The 17481-nt window shown below is 42.0% G+C and overlaps 1 protein-coding gene across 2 annotated transcripts in view; it reads left to right on the top strand.

The window, feature by feature from the left end:
* Window positions 1–328: 328 nt before the first annotated feature.
* Rgs17 (regulator of G protein signaling 17) overlaps window positions 329–17481 on the top strand; it is a 103674-nt gene continuing 86521 nt past the window's right edge. Inside the window, exon 1 of one of the 2 annotated variants that reach the window (XM_021174753.2) lies at window positions 329–467. Coding sequence is in view for 1 of the 2 variants with exons in the window: in XM_029482290.2 (XP_029338150.1) it covers window positions 4463–4497 (35 nt within the window). In the remaining variant the exon portion in view is untranslated. Of the gene's footprint in view, window positions 468–4432; window positions 4498–17481 lie in introns of those variants that run through there. The other variant, XM_029482290.2, reaches the window with a different exon arrangement.

Here is a 17481-nt window from a genome sequence, read left to right as displayed (position 1 = left end):
GGGTGGGGGGAGGAGGTTCCTTCCCACAAAGTGTGTTCTCTCCAAAAAGCACCCCTGACCCCGACCCTCACCGCAGAACCTCCTCCACTGGTGTCGCCAGAGCCGCCTGGGCACAGACACTGACACCGTGAGCTCTGTCGCCGGGCGGGCACGCCGGGAAGGGACGCGACGGTGACTCACGCATCCGAGTGCCCGCGGGAGGGGAGGACGCCTCACCTCCGGCAGCGCGGGGCGAGGGGCTGCGCCTGTCTCCCGGACGCATGCGCTGCAAGCTGCTCCGCTCCCTCCCCGCCCACCCCAGCCTCCTCCCTCTCTGCTCTATCCTGGCCTCTCTCCCTCTCTCCGTCGCCGGGTGCTGAAGTTGGGCGGATGGCACGGAGCCTGCTCCGCTAGAGGACTGAGCAGCCCAGTCTCGAGCACCCTCGGACCCGGACCCCGGAGCTCTCGTCCACATCTAAGTCTAACCGGTAAGACGCGACCTCTGAATCCCGGAGAGGATAAAAAAATAACATAAAAATGTCTGCTTTGCACTGATGGGTGGGCTTGATTTTTTTTCTCTTCTTTTGCTCCCCCACCCCCACGGCGAGGGGGAGGTAGGATAGAGAGGGCGGAGGGGGCGCCCGCTGCCTGTGCACTGGCTGATAAAGCAGTGGGGCGCGCGGGTCTCGGCGGGCAGCACCGCCCCGCGGCTCCGTGAAGTTGAATCCCGCGTGGTCCGCTTCAGGGCCCGGTCCACTCGCGTCCCCGGGCTCTGTGGAGGGACTGGACCGCTCTCCTGCGGGTCACGGCTTCGGTTGTCCCTGCTCCCGAGGGGAGAAATCTCAGCACCTTCGGGGACCTGGAGGAGGTGAGAGGGCGCTGCGGTGGCGGGTGGGGGAGCGCTCAGGGGTTCGGGGTCCCCAGGCTTTTCATAGCTGTTTGGTTAGTAGAGAATCGATGGTGAAAAATCGAGATGGTCTCAGCCGCGGACCGCCTCGATGGTCTCATTTCTCCCTTTATTTTTTGGTGCCTTTAGGGAAAATAAAGATTCAGGTGCAATTGATGGCTTTACAAATACCTTGAACAGCTGCTGTGTGTGCGCGCGCGCGTACGTGTGTGTGTGTGTGTGTGTGTGTGTGTGTGTGTGTGTGTGTGTGTGTGGTGCAGAGGTGAGAGTCTCTTTTGTTTCTCCCCCACCCCCTTTAGTCCAGAGAAAGCGAGTTCTTGTGTACTTCGCACCTGGTCGGTTTTACAGCAACCAAGGGGGTGAAGACCGGGAACGCCTACCAGCCCCCAGGCGCTGCCCCGCTTGGGTGCATTACAGACTCCCTTGCTGTGAGATCTAGCTCTCCTGATTATGGACGGATCACAGCTTCTAGCTGCCTCCTCGCTAGCCTGCCTCCTTCTCTCTTTTCTCTGGCTGCCGCAGAGGCTGGGTGCAGACACACTTTCCTGTTGTTTCCTCTTCATCCTACCTCTGTGTCTTAGTGGAAAATGTCGGAGGACCTGAGGATGGCGGAAGGACAGAGCAGTGAGCAGTGGGTGGGGACCTGCTCCAGGCCAGCGGGAGACTGCTTGCTGTGCGTCTCAGGCAGTCCTTGCAGCTCACTCAGAAAACAGACTGAGCAGGGGTCACCTGGTCTAAAAGATGCTAGCGCAAGACCACCCTGTGTTCTCTTCCTCCACTGAGAGATGAGAATGCTCGCTCACTTGGGAGATCCTGGTCACCCAGGAACCCTGCCCCTGGCTCTGGGCATAGTGTTTCCAACACGCCCCACTCCCTACAGACCCTTCAGTAAATTCATCCTTCTAAGTCTTGTCTGAAGAACTTTGCAAGCTTTTAGCTGTCTCTTTCTGTCTTTTAGGGGGAGGAGGGTGTTACAGCTGGATTCTGTCCATCATGGGTTGGCTATCACAGATAAAAAGAAACCTCAGTTGATAAACACTTCTGAGACTGGATTCCTTCTGCATTTCCGGCACTCAGGCACACTGTTTTTCAGGGTGTTGAACCTTTCTGCAAACCATTTAATTGATAAAATGAGAAATAAATTTTACTCCTACAGTGAAGACGATGTTTCCCTCATAGGTTCAGAGCTGCTAGATGCTGTATGTATTAAAGAATTTGCAAACTGCAAAGCTCTTAAGTTCCTCGTATGCATGTCTGAAGTCTGTCGTAGTAACAGCAGGTGTGTACAAATCATGCACTATAACCCTGATAAGTAATCAAAGGGTAATTCAGACTCATCAAGACACATAACTGAGAGGTTTGACCTTCTCTTAAGTTACTATTATGAAGCCATTTCTTCTGTTAGCATGAACTAAACCAGGAATTAGCCCATCCCTGACGACATAGATTTATTTAATTTTAAGGTCTGTATTTAAGGCCCACAGATCAGGTTCATTGGTGGTTTTTGGAACTAAGAAAACAAGTGTTTATTATTACAGGAAAGGATCAGGAGTCGCCTTGTTAAGCGAGACGCCTCTCCTTGTGATAACTGAGCCCAGATCCCCGGCAGCCTTCTTAGCTCTGGGAAATTGTCTCTGGAAGATAAAGAAATCCACTCACTTTAAAACCAGCAGTGCAAAGTGTTCATTTTGCCCATTTCCACTATTTTCTTGTTGTGGTGCCTCAACTTCTCCTTGGGCTAGTCCCTACTTTGGGGTCTGTGCTGATTTCTACAGCAAATAAATGGCCTTCCCTTCTTGTATTTGGAGGACCATCCTATCAGGATTTAGTTCATTTAAGCTCATACTGTTAATGTTCTAAATCCACCTTCATTCCCAAGGACTTCTTATACTTTTTCATAATAAATAAGTCTCATTAGAATTTCGTACCCCAGAGCTAGATACTTAAAACAAAACAAAACAAAAGAAAACAAAACAAAACTCGGCTCTTATTTATTTAGCCTTATTATACAGCTGCATAAAAGTGGATGATCTCCATCCTAGTTGATGAGCATTCCGCTGACGCACCCAGGGAAGAGAGTCAGGAAGAACCGAGGTGTGAATGCTCTGCTGGGAAGATAGTGGGTCCCACATTCAAAGTCCATTTGCTGAACTGCACGGTCCTCCCTGGAAAAGTGGTCACCAGCAGAGAAGAGCAGAGCTAAGAGGGATGGGAATCCATTTCTGCAGGAGATTCTTCCCATACCCTAGTTCTGTCTATAGATCAATGAAGATACTTCATTCTTCAGGAGAAAGAATGAGAGGACCAATGAATTTGTCTCCTGATTACTACAGAGTATACTGTGGGGTTTTATGGAGAGCTTAAAACAAATATGTCATTTCCTCTAATGGGACATTTCGTGTGAGATTGATGGATACACTCTCCATATTTCCTACATCCCCTCACCTCAAAACCATCCTCTAAAGACACTTTCGTAACTTTAAAAATCCACTTCAATTATTATTCTTGGCACTGTGCCAGCACCTGACACAGTCACTAAGAAAGGGAATTTCTAAATGAATTAACTTTGCAAAACTAACATGGCACAGAAAAGGCTTCTGACCTGCTCAGCAAAAATGTGGGCTCCAGGACCTGTTTCAAAACGGAAAGTGGAGGGATGAGGAGATATGGCTTACACTATGCTAAGACAGCTTTTGAAAGCAAGGGGACATGAATTCAGATCCCGTGCACCCACATCTGAATGCTTGTAACCTCAACACTGGGTTTCAAGGAGACAAATAGGAAGGGCTCAGGAACTTGCTGCCAGTCAACCTGGTGGGGCTGACATCAGGGTTAGTGAGAGACCCTCTCTAAAAAGTTAAGGTAAAACCAGAAAATGTTCTTATGCACATGAGCACGTGTACATACATATGCACACACACACACACAATGCTCTTTACCAAGCACCCTCATTGAAATTATGACCATGGTCCTGCATCTCGGAGGAAGCCAGTTTTAGAACTGTGAATGCACTCTCCTGATATAACACTTAGAGTGCTGGCTTGCTTCTGGGTGATGAATTCATATTTATTTTACACCGTCAAGAACAGGAACTTATATGAAATGAGGACACATGTAGACTGTAATAAACACAAATATTTTTGTCAAGACGGATTTGGTTGATTACTGATCCCACCATTTAGTGACTTGTTCATCTGCCCAGCCTCAGTTTCCCTCAGTTCGAAGATCCTGGGATACCTCTAAGCACAGATAGAATACACTGTACAGAAGATACACTTTACCAACAATTCATCATTTGCATAGGTATACCATCATTTGAATAATTAATGTGTATTCTTGCTCTTTACAAAGTTCCTGTTACTTTGTTACCGGTTCTGTATTTTAGTGTGAGATAGTGACTGCAAAGTAACTCAGAGGATGCATGACTTAATTTATTAGCCATTCTTTATTTGTGAACCTTTATGTTCTTTCTACTGTCTGCCTATTTTTAACAGATGTATGTCTTTATTCTCTTATTTTTATGTATACCTTTTTCCTTTAGGTTTATTATATACACTACGTAATTCTCATCAAGATATGGGGTTCTTCTCCAAAAAATTATTGCTAAGATGGTAGGTGAACTTAATATTTTTCAAAATGTACACATTTTACTAAGGAAGATTTAAATCACTTTGTGGCATGCTTGTAACCATCCTTTTCAACTGTGATTTGTTTGTATCATTTACCCCTAGGTGTATGTAATACTATTCAAATGCATTTTTGTACCTTGAGTGATAATATTGCTCTTTTTAAAAAAGGGAACCTAAAGAAGGAAAGGAAAAGCTCAATGGTAAAGACTATGGGGTGGTAAAGATTAGAGATTCTCATGATTAAAGCCAAGGGAACCTAGCCTAGTCAACTGGGGAGTCATGGAAGGTAGGCAGTCCGAGCTCAAGTCCTGGTGTCTGGCTTTGCCTTCAGCCTGCACAGTTCCCTTTCGAAGCCCCAATCACTAACTGGTTTTCAAGCATACACTTCATTCTGAATGGTTCCATAAAAAGGGTTCCCTGGCTTTTGTAGATTGTTCTACCAGTTGCTGACATCATAGAGAGAAGTTTCCAGTTTTAATGGAATTAAAAAGAAAAGAGGCACAATAGTGATCCTATGAGGGGTTTAAGTCAAATTTTCATCAAAATAAAATCATTGAACAGTTATAACACCAAGTCAGCTTAGTGTCATTTCCTATCCCTAAATTTCAGCTGCATATAAAATTTAAATATTTTAAGAGGCAAATGTCTGACCTATTTATTACCTTAGTGATTTATATATATCTCCAGCGAGTATCTATTAGGTATGTTTTTTTGTTACTCTAAGCTAACACCATGACCAAAAGCAACCTAAGTAACCTAAGTAAGAGTGTCCATTTAGCTTGTAGTTCCAGCTCTGAAGATATGTGGAATGTCAGGGAGGAGTATCTGCAGGGGTAAGCCACTGCAACATTGTTACAACTGCATGGCAGAATGAGGGAGCAGGCACCAGAAGTGGAGTGAGTTACAAAGTCTCAAGGCTCTCTCCAGTGAAGTACTTCCTCCAGCAAGACTCCACCTCCTAGAGGTCTGACAAACTCCCAAGCAGCAGTGCAGCCTGCTAGAGTGTTCAACTACACTCTAGCCTGCAAGGAATAGGTCGCATTCAAACCACCATCGTGTGCTCAGGAATGAGTGGGAGGTTTGTTTTTATTTTTTTAATTAATTTTATGAATGCCTGTATTAATATGTGTATGAGACAGGGGAGATATTTAGAGAACTTGCCACACCATGTGTATAGAGGTCAAAGGTTAACTTTGAATTCAATTTTTGCCATACACCCTTGCATGGTCTCCAAGTTGAATAGCTGAGACACCTCACCTGAACAAAGCAATGGCCATCTGAGTTTATAGTGTTGACTATTGAAGTTTTATGACTTTTGATCATTCTAGTTCTCAAAGTTTGATTGCAGACCTTGGACAATCTATGTCATTCTCTAAAAACTAAACAAACCACTGAGTGTAGAATTTTATAATCATAACGTATTTCTGTTTACCCAATGTAGTCAAATTGGGGCGATTTGAGAGTGAGCCTAGACTTTCTACTGATGGGTGGGAGGCCCTTCTGAACAAAATGGGATATAAAATCCTCTTTGCAATAGAGCTAGATTTGAGCTGTTACTTATGCAGATGTGCAAAGTTTTCATAAAAATCATACAAGTATCTTGAATTAGGAATTCTAACAAGAGGTATTGACATCCAAAATCTCCTTGACTTTCTTTAAACTTTGCATGTGATATTTTCTTTTAAATCCCTTTATCAATAAATATAATTTTATTATAGGCAATGAGTGTGGTTAACAAAACAAATATTTACTTCCTTATATTGGACCAAAGGCTTTTTTTTATAATGCTTCTGATTGGCCCTTGAATTACATAGGCTGTAATTCAAGATCTGTGGCATCATAATAAAACAGGCACAGCCCAGGGGGACATTTTGGCATCAGTGACAGGGCAGAGCAAGGGTTTATTCTGTTTCTTCAGTTGGCTCTGGTTTTCTTACACAGTGGAAACTTCACCAGGCCCACACTTTATCAGTTCATTCTGTCTTGATGAAAGAATGGGCTAGTTTTTTGGTATATTATAAAAAGTCTTGCTAGGCATGATGGTGCACGCCTTTAATCCCACCACTGAGAAAACAGAGAGAAAGGAATCTCTGTGAGTTTGAAGCTAGCCTGGTTTACATAGTGAGTACTAGGCCACCAGGGATACATGATGAGACCCTGTCTATTAAATTATTAAGTCAATTTAATGCAAGAAATCTACTCCTTATCTCTATTTCCAACTCACTTTTTTCTTTTTTTTTAATTGAAAGTATTTTTTGTACAATATATCCTTATCTCTCTAGAAAAGCAACATGCAAATAAAAAAAGAATGAAAAGAAAGGGCATGAGAAATACGCACACACACATCATTAAAACATGAAACCAGAAACTATAATCTGTATGAAAAAGAACAGTAAGATATATGTGTATATATATATATATATATATATATGTATATATATATATGTATATATATATATGACCAAAGAAATGTACAAAAATACCATTGAGCTCATTTTGTGTTGGCCACCCTCTACTTAAAAGTGCCTTTGGGATGACGGTCCCTGGGTGATACCCTGAAGTGCTGGCATCCTCGGATACTAGGAGCAGTGTCCCTTATGAAGTGGAATGTTCTACACTCATTCCTTGATGCTATTCCAGTTCCATCTTTGATAATAAACTCTCTTTGAAAAAATGGAACCGAGGTCCCAAAGCCAGGATTAATTAATCAGCTTTCTGTGTATGGCAAGGTCTCACTTAGCACAGGCTAGCCTTGAACACACTAGGTAGCAGAGGATAACTTACCAACTGATGCTTTTGCTCCCATGTACCTGCAGGCTAGAATTACAGGTATTTGCTATGCTGTTCAACCAGAATACTCCTTTGAGAAAGAAATTTTTGATTTGGGAGACATAAAAAAAAAACTTTAAAAATTGATTTGTTGTAATCACTAGAGTGATTTGTAAACCTACTACCCAGATTTATTCTGATCTACAAAGATTTTATGTTACCTGTAGAATGGTAAAGATGGAATCCTCTTTGGCAGTGTTATACACACACCATTGGTTTGCTTACTTGTGGTAATAAAGGATGGCCAAAGTAGGAATGAATGAACTTGGAGATGAGTGGGACCTCTGTCAGCCACCAGACTTAATGTGCTTGTCCTTAAACCTTCTCCTGGAGCTGGGCGGTGGTGGCGCACGCCTTTAATCCCAGCACTCGGGAGACAGAGGCAGGTGGATTTTTGAGTTCGAGGCCGGCCTGGTCTACAAAGTGAGTTCCAGGACAGCCAGGGCTACACAGAGAAACCCTGGGCTCTTAGCAAATAACAGTGTGTACTAATTTGAAGTTTGAAGCTACTTCTTTCTGAAATCACTGCTCAGCCTGACTGTACCACACATTTTACCTGTAACATCTGAGCTTTGCATGGCCAAGATTGTTAAGGTAAATGCAAAGGAAAACCTAGTGGTTCTCATAAAGGCCCTAAGGCACAAATCGATACAAAGTAACTGTGCCATTTACAAACTGGCACAATTTACTGCCCGGAGGCTCTGTGAATCGGTGTTCAAGACCAGAAGTCACAGTATTGAAGACTCTATCAAGAGAAATAACATTCACACATTCCTACCCACTATTTAGCGAAGTTTAGCATTTGACTCCCTCACCCCTTGTCAGTATTGTTGGTCATACATATGTATAGACCAGAGTATATCTGTGTGCATGTGTTGTATGTGTTGTATGGTTTGAGTGTGTGTGAGTTGTGTGTGTGTGTTTGTGAGTTGTGTGTACACGTGATGTATGAGTTCAGTATGTGCAAGTTGTGTGTGTGTTCTATGAGTTGAGTAAGTGTGACTTGATTGTGTATAGACAGTATGCTCACCATTGGCATGTGCAGGTAAAGTGGATTTCTTCCTCAGTCAATGTCCTCACCAGATTCTCCAGGATACCTTTCCCCCAGGCTGGACCTCATAGCTCTGAGGAGACTGGGTGGCCCAGGGAGCCCCTAGGACCTGTTGGTGTCTGCCTTCCCAACACTGGGGTTACAGATGTGCATGGCTGAGCCAAGATTTGTACTTTTTATATGGTACTGGGGATTAGAACTCAGATCCTCAAATATGTATAGAAAGCACTGTACCTAGTGAGCCATCTCCCCAGCGTCTTGTGTAGGTTATTTCTAAATACATAAATTGCAGAAGAAGGAATATAAATTCTTTTTAAATTTTTCTAGCCTATCAGGAAAACACTGACATTTACTGTTTTATATGTGTGTGTGTGTATATGTATATATATATATATATATATGTACATATATATATATATAATTTATTATTGATATTGTGTGTGTGGAAGTGGGAGGACAACTTTCTCAGGTGGATTCTCTCCTTTGTTATGGATTTCAGAGCTTGAACCCAGGTTATCAGGTTTATGAGGTAAGTGTTTATGTGGTAACCTGCTCTGCCATCTTATAGACCCTATTTCATGTTATTTGGGGGATGGTAAGATAAGTTTTTAATCAGAAAATTTAAACGTATCAATGCTTCAGCCTATCTAAACGCAAATGTTTCAGTCTATGAGAATAAATTAAAACAACAGCAAAAATTAAAATCAAACACAAAACACTATTTTGTTATCTATTCGGGGTCTGACTATAAACTGCCCATTTGTCCCATCTCTGTGAAGTTATAAGTAACTAATATTGGCTATTTTATTCAAGCTATAGAAGTCAAGTGGTCTCAATTTTTACTGATGAAGAAACTGTTTAGGTGAAATTATCCTCAGTAAGGCCAGTGCCCTATGGCTTACCAATATTCATAAAATAAATTGAGTGACCTCATTGAAAAATATGTAATATTGTAACTTATATAGCCATGTAATACTGAAAGCCAAGAGATGGGAAGTCCTTTTATAGATTGGGATTATGTCCAAAGTGTAATACCTGGAGTAGATGACTCATGTGTCAATACATGGATGTGCGTGTGTCTTTATTCATGAATGGAAAGACAAACAACCAATATGACACTTGTATGATCATACCTTAGCATTTGGGGAACAAAAAGATGTGTCCCTAGGAAATATAAAGATGGCGCGGAGGAGGTAACGGAAACTCAGGTAGAAAGAAGCAAGGCTACACTCAGCAAACAGGACTCCCAGCTAAAATTCACTGTATTTTAAAATGCTGTTCACTATGCTATTATATAACTGGTATGTTATGTAACCACTGCCAGTTTTGAGAATTCATGCAACCCAGTCTTCAGAAGGTAATTTTCCTCCATTAATTCAGTAATTTTCGTTGACTAAACATCTGAGTGAAGCAAAGAGGTTGTCATGAGGTAGAATCCCATTAAATAAATGTCAGTTCCAGGAAGGGGGAAAAAAATCACAAAGCACTTCTTGCCCTGATGTACACATCAGGTTACTGGAAATAGTTGATGAAATTTTATAAGTGATGCTAAAGTTCAGTCACAATTATTAAAATAACTATGCCAAGTGTTTCTTTTTCCATGCAACTGTTTGTGTGTCTGACATGGGTAAGATCAGTTCTGGTTTTATGATGTAAACATGCCCATCTGTATATTTAAATAGTAGTGATAAATTAATGTGCAAGCTAAGCTTTTTCTTTATTGAATAACAGGACCATTCCATGACTGAATGTCTGCAGTATTTATTAAGATTCTGAGGCAGTGACAAATGAGTGGGGGAGAAGCCCTTGCACTTATTGCCCCTAAGATTATTTTGCAAAGAATGAGTACTTATGGCTTAGTAGGATTGCCGAAAGTGGACACTCAGTGAAGCTGCTGCTTAGAACTGAAATCACCTTTGTGACTTGGTGTGCTAGCCTCTGACCACTTAGCCCCAAAAGAATTCTAGTCTGGTTAGATTTCAGGAGAAAAAAGAGAGACCACCTGCCTGTGAGTTGAACTCATGGAATACAATCTTAAAAGCAGATGCGGTGATGGGAAGAGAGAGGAGTCTGGTCTGAGTTTCCCAGTGTTTTCATCCCACCTCCATGGGTTCCTTCGGGCTCATCTCCTTACCAGTCTCACCTCTGCTGTGTCCTTCCTCCTTATTCTTAATTAATGTGCTATGTAATAGAAGCTCTGATCTCCATCTGGGAATATGAAAATTAAATAAGACATGGCTGAGTCTCAAGGAGCCTGAGGATGAGTTGAAGAGAGAAGATACGTTTCTTGTTTTAAAATAGTCTAGGAGAGAAATGAGATTCCATGTAAATTCAAGAACTGAGATCATTCGAGAGAATTAAACCAGAATGGCGGGGGGGGGGGGGTGCGGGGGGAGACAGTCCACGGAGAGTGCAGCTAGCTATACAGGCTTATCTAACTCAAGAGTAATACAATCAGGGCTGGAGAGATGGCTCAGTGGTTAAGAGCACTGACTGCTCTTCCAGAGGTCCTGAGTTCAATTCCCAGCAACCACATGGTGGCTCACAACCATGTGTAATGAGATCTGATGCCCTTTCCTGGTATGTCTGAAAACTTGTGTACTCACATACATAAACTAAATAAATCTTTTAAAAAAATAGTAATACAAAGATTCTGAGTACTTATGTCCTAGAGACCGCATTGTCCCATGGGCAATGGACTGGGGCCACAACACAGTGTCCACCACTTCTAAAGCAGAGAAGTCTGGGGAAGATGTCGGGGACTGGTGATGGACAAATTCCTAGTTGGATATAACTGTTGAGACAGTAACATACTTGGCAAAGTCAGGAGTATTTTAACTGGCTGAAAGTCCATGTTGCAGACAGAATGTTGCTTATCAAGTGCCAACAAGAAAGGTCCCAACACATATTTTGACACCAGAAAGGAAGTTGGCCACAGAACCATAGATAGCACTTATTATTTTTTAATCCCAAAGACCTCATAATAATACCATTCTGTATGACACTATGTATTGGACTTGCGATGAGGTCTTAATTGTTTTTGGTCCTGTATCTCAGGAAGACATTGCTGAATAATATTTTAATATTGGTGGTCTAAATAGAAGAAATACAGAATACCTTTTGGAACTTAAAAACTGTTAGGAACCCTTGTGCCTGGAGATGTAGATAAGTGAAAAAATTTAGTAAAAGAATATTTAGAAAAGAAATAAAACTCAGTTGCATATAATGATTGACCCATTACCCTTTCCAGGCAAATAGAATGCTTACCCTTCAATGCATAGTGCTAACATGTTTACTTGAAGTTATTGTTTTAATGGTATAATCTATCTTCTAAGACATAACATCAATTATAAGTGTACTAAGGCATATATATATTCAGATGATTGACATATTAAAAAATTTGCTTCAATAATAATTTTCCAACTCCATGACATTGAACTCTTCAGAAATAGATAGCTAAAAATTAAATTCAGTTCTTGTTTTAAATCAGTGAAAATAATCCTATGGCTTCATGTCACAATATTGTTTTCAATTTTCAGAGAATAAAATCAAAATTACATCAAAACTGACACTGTCATGCTCTCATAGAGTCCTATGCTGAAACTGAATTCTGAAACTGAGGATTAAAACATACAAGCTTAAAATACTGGTTGCTTAGAAACATGTTCAAGGCAGGTGAGAGTTCAGCCCTGAGTGAAAGTTTTTCTTTGTTATTCAGCTTTCAGATGAGACTTTTAAATTTAGGTCAAATGATATTGTAAACTTTTTAATATGAGGTTTTTTTTCCTTAGAGTTATAGGGAGAATTATGAAAGGAGAGAGACAGAGACAGAGAGACAGACAGAGACAGACAGACAGACAGAGACAGACAGAGCTAGAGAGAGACCTAAGACATATAGGAAATTGTAGGATGGGGAGGAAGTGGATCTATACTGCCTGTGGCCCTTCCAGGGTGGAAAGTTTTGTTTCTTGGGTAAACAGGTACTGTTTGTTGAAGGAGGGATCTTGGGTTTCAGGGAGGATTTGGGAAGGGCATGCCAGCAGGGAGGTCTGTGTACTGGGCAGAAGAGACATAACTTCCTCCAGGTGAGCGTCAACAAAGCCTGACCTCTGCAAAGTGGGCATGGTGAAAAGACATTTGGAGCTTGGAGTTCTCATCAATAGAGGCCTAGAAGATTTAATCAGAGCCTTAAAACTAACTGGTAGGATCCAAGCATGAGTGTCTGGGAAATAAGACACCATCCCTTCATGCAAGGACAAATGGAGGAAGCATTAAAAATGATGCAAAATTTGGGAAACGGTTTGACATGTCTATCAGAATTCTCCCAGGTGATTAATACACTCTAACTGAAAAGCCACAGGAATACCAAGCATGATCTTGGGCTGTGTCAGGGGTGATGCACAAAGTCAGAATGAAGTAGCTCGTATGAGACAGGATTGGAGGAACTTGTGATATTTTGAGACTGGAGTAGAGTGGTTCCCCTGGCAGATGGGTGTGTTTCACTCCCTGGAGTAAAGCAAGGGGAAATCACTAGACTCTATCAAAATAACCACAGTGCATAATGGAAGCAATAAAACCTCATGATGGACTGGATCAGAGATAACATATATGCAATGGCCTGGCATATAGTTGCTACTGGTCCATCTTTGTGTTGCGACTCTTGGGAGTAACAGTGGGACCAGCGGACACACAGCATGGTGAGAGATTTAGCTGTCCTATTGGAAGTAGCTTTGTAAGGATCCCAGTCTGCTAATGAGGTGAGCTGCCTGGAAATGTAATGTGCTGAGCCCTGAGTTAGCTGTGCCTGAGAGCTAGAGATAGACAATGGCAGAGGTATGATGGAGGAGATTTATGGAGTGGGAACAGAAAGAAAGAAAGAAAGAAAGAAAGAAAGAAAGAAAGAAAGAAAGAAAGAAAGAAAGAAAGAAAGAAAGAAAGAGGAAGGAAGGAAGGAAGGAAGGAAGGAAGGAAGGAAGGAAGGAAGGAAGGAAGGAAGGAAGGAAGGAAGAGGAAAGTCAAGTCAGCAGGACTGCCACTAGGTGTGCTGGAGGAGATGTATTGTAGGTACGTAGGAGAGCAGAGCTAGAGGCAGAGATGGACCTCTGGGACAGTCCAGAGTGGACATAGCCAGACCGAGCCGGTCCAAGTGGAGAAGGAGAGGAAGGGAGAGGGGAACCATGTGCAATAGCCAGGAGGTCCAAAGGTACAAAAAGAGTGTGTAACCAAAATGGTAGTTTTATGTATGGAAGTGCAGCCCAGCCTCATGAGGCTAGAGAGTTCACTGTAGGAAGTGGGGTGTGCCAGCCAGGAAGGCCCTATAACAGGTAGGCACTGAGGGATGCAAGAAGAACCTGGCAACCAGGTCCACTTTGATAGTTAAATAGGCACCTAGACCATTTGTCCTGGACCCTGATATAGCTGTCTCTTGTGAGGCTATGCCAGTGCCTGGCAAATACAGAAGTGGATGTCAACAGTCATCTATTGGATGGAACACAGGGCCCCCAGTCGAGGAGCTAGAGAAAGTACCCAAGGAGCTGAAGGGGTTTGCAACCCTGTAGGTGGAACAAAAATATGAACTAACCAGTACCCCCAGAGCTCGTGTCTCTAGCTGCATATATGTAGCAGAAGATGGCCTAGTCGGCCATCATTGGGAAGAGAGGCCCCTTGGTCTTGCAAACTTTATATGCCCCCAGTACAGGGGAATGCCAGGGCCAAGAAGTGGGAGTGGGTAGGGAGGGGAGCAGGGCAGGGGGAGGGTATAGGGGACTTTCAGGATAGCACTTGAAATGTAAGTGAAGAAAATATCTAATAAAAAAAAAGAAAAAAAATTTTAAAAAATTATCTTACATAATCTATTGATACTTTACTGAATATGGAGTCATTGCTCTTTAAAAACAGCTTTTCTCCATAAAAAAAAAAAAAGAAGGAAAGGAAGGAAGGAAGGAAACAAACAAACTAACAGGAGCCACAAGTGACTTCTAATTCGGAGTTTCAGAGGATTCACAGCAATTAAGAATTGGATGGGTCTTTCCAACAGAAAGACTGGGGTTAGAGATAAAAAAAAAAAAATTAAATCTCTTACATATGCAGAGAGAGAGGAAGAGGAAGAGGGAGAGGGAGAGAGACAGACAGACTTACAATGGGAACCTGAGCCTTATTTGAATTAAATGAAGGTGTAGAGAAAAGGGGGGGGGGCATGAGTGTATGCACATATAAACACCTATATTCTACATATGCACCCTTATGCATGAGATCATCAGAAAGAAGGAACAAGAAATGTTAAAGACAGGATAATGATGCTACATTGTGCTCAAGACAAGTAAGAAGAGAGGATTTTTAATCAAATATGTATACATGTGTCTACATAGAGACATACAAATAAATAATATATATGTATAAATCTTGTGAAAAGAGTTTAAAACCAAGACAGTTTTGCCAGGAGGAGCTGGTAACTCACATCATGCAGCAAAAGTTTGAATAACATCAAAAACAAGGTAAATTATCAGATTTTGCTATGAGGGTACCATTTGCTAGGGTGTCAAAATCCAGTGTATTGAAGGATTTATTCGTACACTATCTTTTTTGAAAGCAGCTCAAATTGAAGCTCTTTCATTCAGAGTAATGGAAATGAAGCAGAGCCAAGATAAGGAAGGGGAATTATCCGGGCAAGTGGGGAAGGGACCACAAAACTTATCTAAGACTCATTGTAATAGGACCTGGGCATATTAGTTAAGGCTTCTGGGTAGGTACCTAGTCAATTTGTCTCTAACTGACTAGTTAAGGAAAGAAGTTGGTTTTCAAATGATAGCTTTCTTTCCTGGCATTCAGTTCTGTAAGAGTGTATGGCATGGATTCTTAGATACAGACAGTGACCTGGGAGATAAAGCCTTGGTTAGAATCACTGCTTCTCCTTGAAGCCTTTTAAGGTCAGTGTGTGGAGGAAGATGAAGCCCTTTTTAGATTCCAGTATTGCAGTGGCGATTCCCTTGGGCAAGGACTAGTTAGGCTTCCAGACACTCCTTGGTGATAAAGGGAGATAAATGAGCATTGGGGTCATTCCAGGGCTTCCTCTGGGGAAAAGAAAGGTAAATCAGAACCCTGCCACCCCTCTATCTGAACTGTCCTTCAGTTCAGCTCCAAGGAGACTTTGGTCAGACTCTGCCTAAGGCGATCTTTTACCTTCCTCTTTGCTCTTCTCCCCTAACACCAGGGTTTCCGTATTTCAGGTATTTGCTATTCTGTTGATTGCTTTCTGTACTGCATCTCCCTCCTCCTACACAGTAAAATGTAAGCTAGTACCAGACACATAGTATGTATTTAGTGTGCTGGGGGGATGGGGGCTTGCCCTGTAGGAGAGAACGGCTCTGTGTTGACGTGAGGAGGTAGAGGTAGGACTGGAACAGAGTGTCCCTGATGTGTCATTGAGAGGAAGATAATGACTGTAGTGGTACTGCAGTTCTTTCAGAAGAACACAGGGGAAAGACACACTTTACTGTGTCCACACTTTGTTATCCACTCAGAGGGCTGGTTTTTTTTTAATAGCAGTGGGAAAATCATGAATATTAACTGACAGTGGTAATATGGGATAGGACCTAAGTGGGAAGAAGGGAAGAGCCCTCGTTTGTACCGATGCCATTTTCTTTATTACATAAAAGTGTATCATTTTACCCATTTATGTATGTGCATGGATTTGTGTGGAGGCCAGAGAGCAACTTCTAGTGTTGTCTCTGGTGGGGGCGGGGGGCAGCACCTTATTTTCTTGAGATAACAACTCTCACTTGACTTTGGTGTTCACTAAGTAGTTTAGGCTGGCTGACCAGCAGGCACCTGTAATCCACCTATCTATATATTTACAACACTGGGATTACAATAGGCACCACCATACCTGTCTATATCTAATCTATATCTATATCCATATCTATGGACCATACTTAAACCCTCATGGTCACCAAGCAAGCATTTTACTGACTAAGCTGTCTCCCCCAGATCCCCATTAAAATTATGAAAACTATCTTTCAAATCTTGCCTAAAAGGTAAGTTAAATTGCTGGCAAACAGAAGCAGAAATTGAGTGGGGGATGAAATGCCTTAGAATTAAAGATGAAGAAGAATCAGGAGCTGACAATGCAGAGAGAGACCTGGAGGTGAGGCAGAGAACACTGTGCTTGCAAGAACTAGAAGAGAAGGACCAACTAGTGGAGAAGCAGCAAATGGAGGTATAACACAGAGCACAGAAAACTTTTTAATATTTATCAGAGGGGAGCCCCAAGCTTGATGGCTGTGAGAAGCAAAATTTTCAATGGTGAAACATCAGGAAAAATGTCAAGGGATATCCTGGAGCTTGGATTGCAGCCATTCTTGAAACTTACAATATTTTATATCAAGGTAAAAACATACGCTAGGAGATAGTACACAGTACTTATGGGGATTGTTGGTGGCATTGGCTTAGACCTAGTACTAAGAAGCGCTTCTGATAATCTTGGCATCCTATGGGACTTTGGCTCTAGGCTCCATGGTGTACAAAGTGGAAATAATGGAATTTCCCCAAAGCTGAGGACAGGCAAGGGAGTTTAGAATCACAGAGCATGATAAGTTCCAAAGCCACCTTGACATCTAAGTCAGCAGAAATAATGGAGTTTTTCATTCACCTTCTTATCTCTAATAATTCAACTGATAGCCCAAAGAAAGATGCGGTGGGACAGATACTATGAACTGATGTGTCTCCAGTAGCTTTATTTGAGGTATCTGAGTCTCACTCCTTGCAGTTTTCAGCTTAGAAAAAGACAGAACATTATGAATATACTATTGCTTATGTGCAGATCAAGGTTTGATCCTAATGTTAACTGCATTAGTAAGTCACTAAAACCAAGTTAGCTTCTTGTTATAAAAAGCCAAGACCTTCCTCATTAGAATCTGTTAAATTGTTCCTCAAGAAGATCATCTTCGTGCATCAGGCAAAGGGAAGCTCCTATTTCTGCAGGGAAGCAATGTACTCTTCAAAATGGAAATGAATGAAGTCAGCAGGGAAAAAGACCTCAAAAGCTCACTGGGAAAATGCTCTTATTTTGAGATAAGGGAACATTCCCC

The sequence above is a fragment of the Mus caroli genome, unplaced genomic scaffold (genome assembly GCF_978045245.1).
Source record: "Mus caroli unplaced genomic scaffold, Mus_caroli_1 scaffold_9, whole genome shotgun sequence".
NCBI lineage: Eukaryota > Metazoa > Chordata > Mammalia > Rodentia > Muridae > Mus > Mus caroli.
Note: the sequence above shows the minus strand (reverse complement) of the source record. Positions and strands in the feature narration are given on the sequence as shown.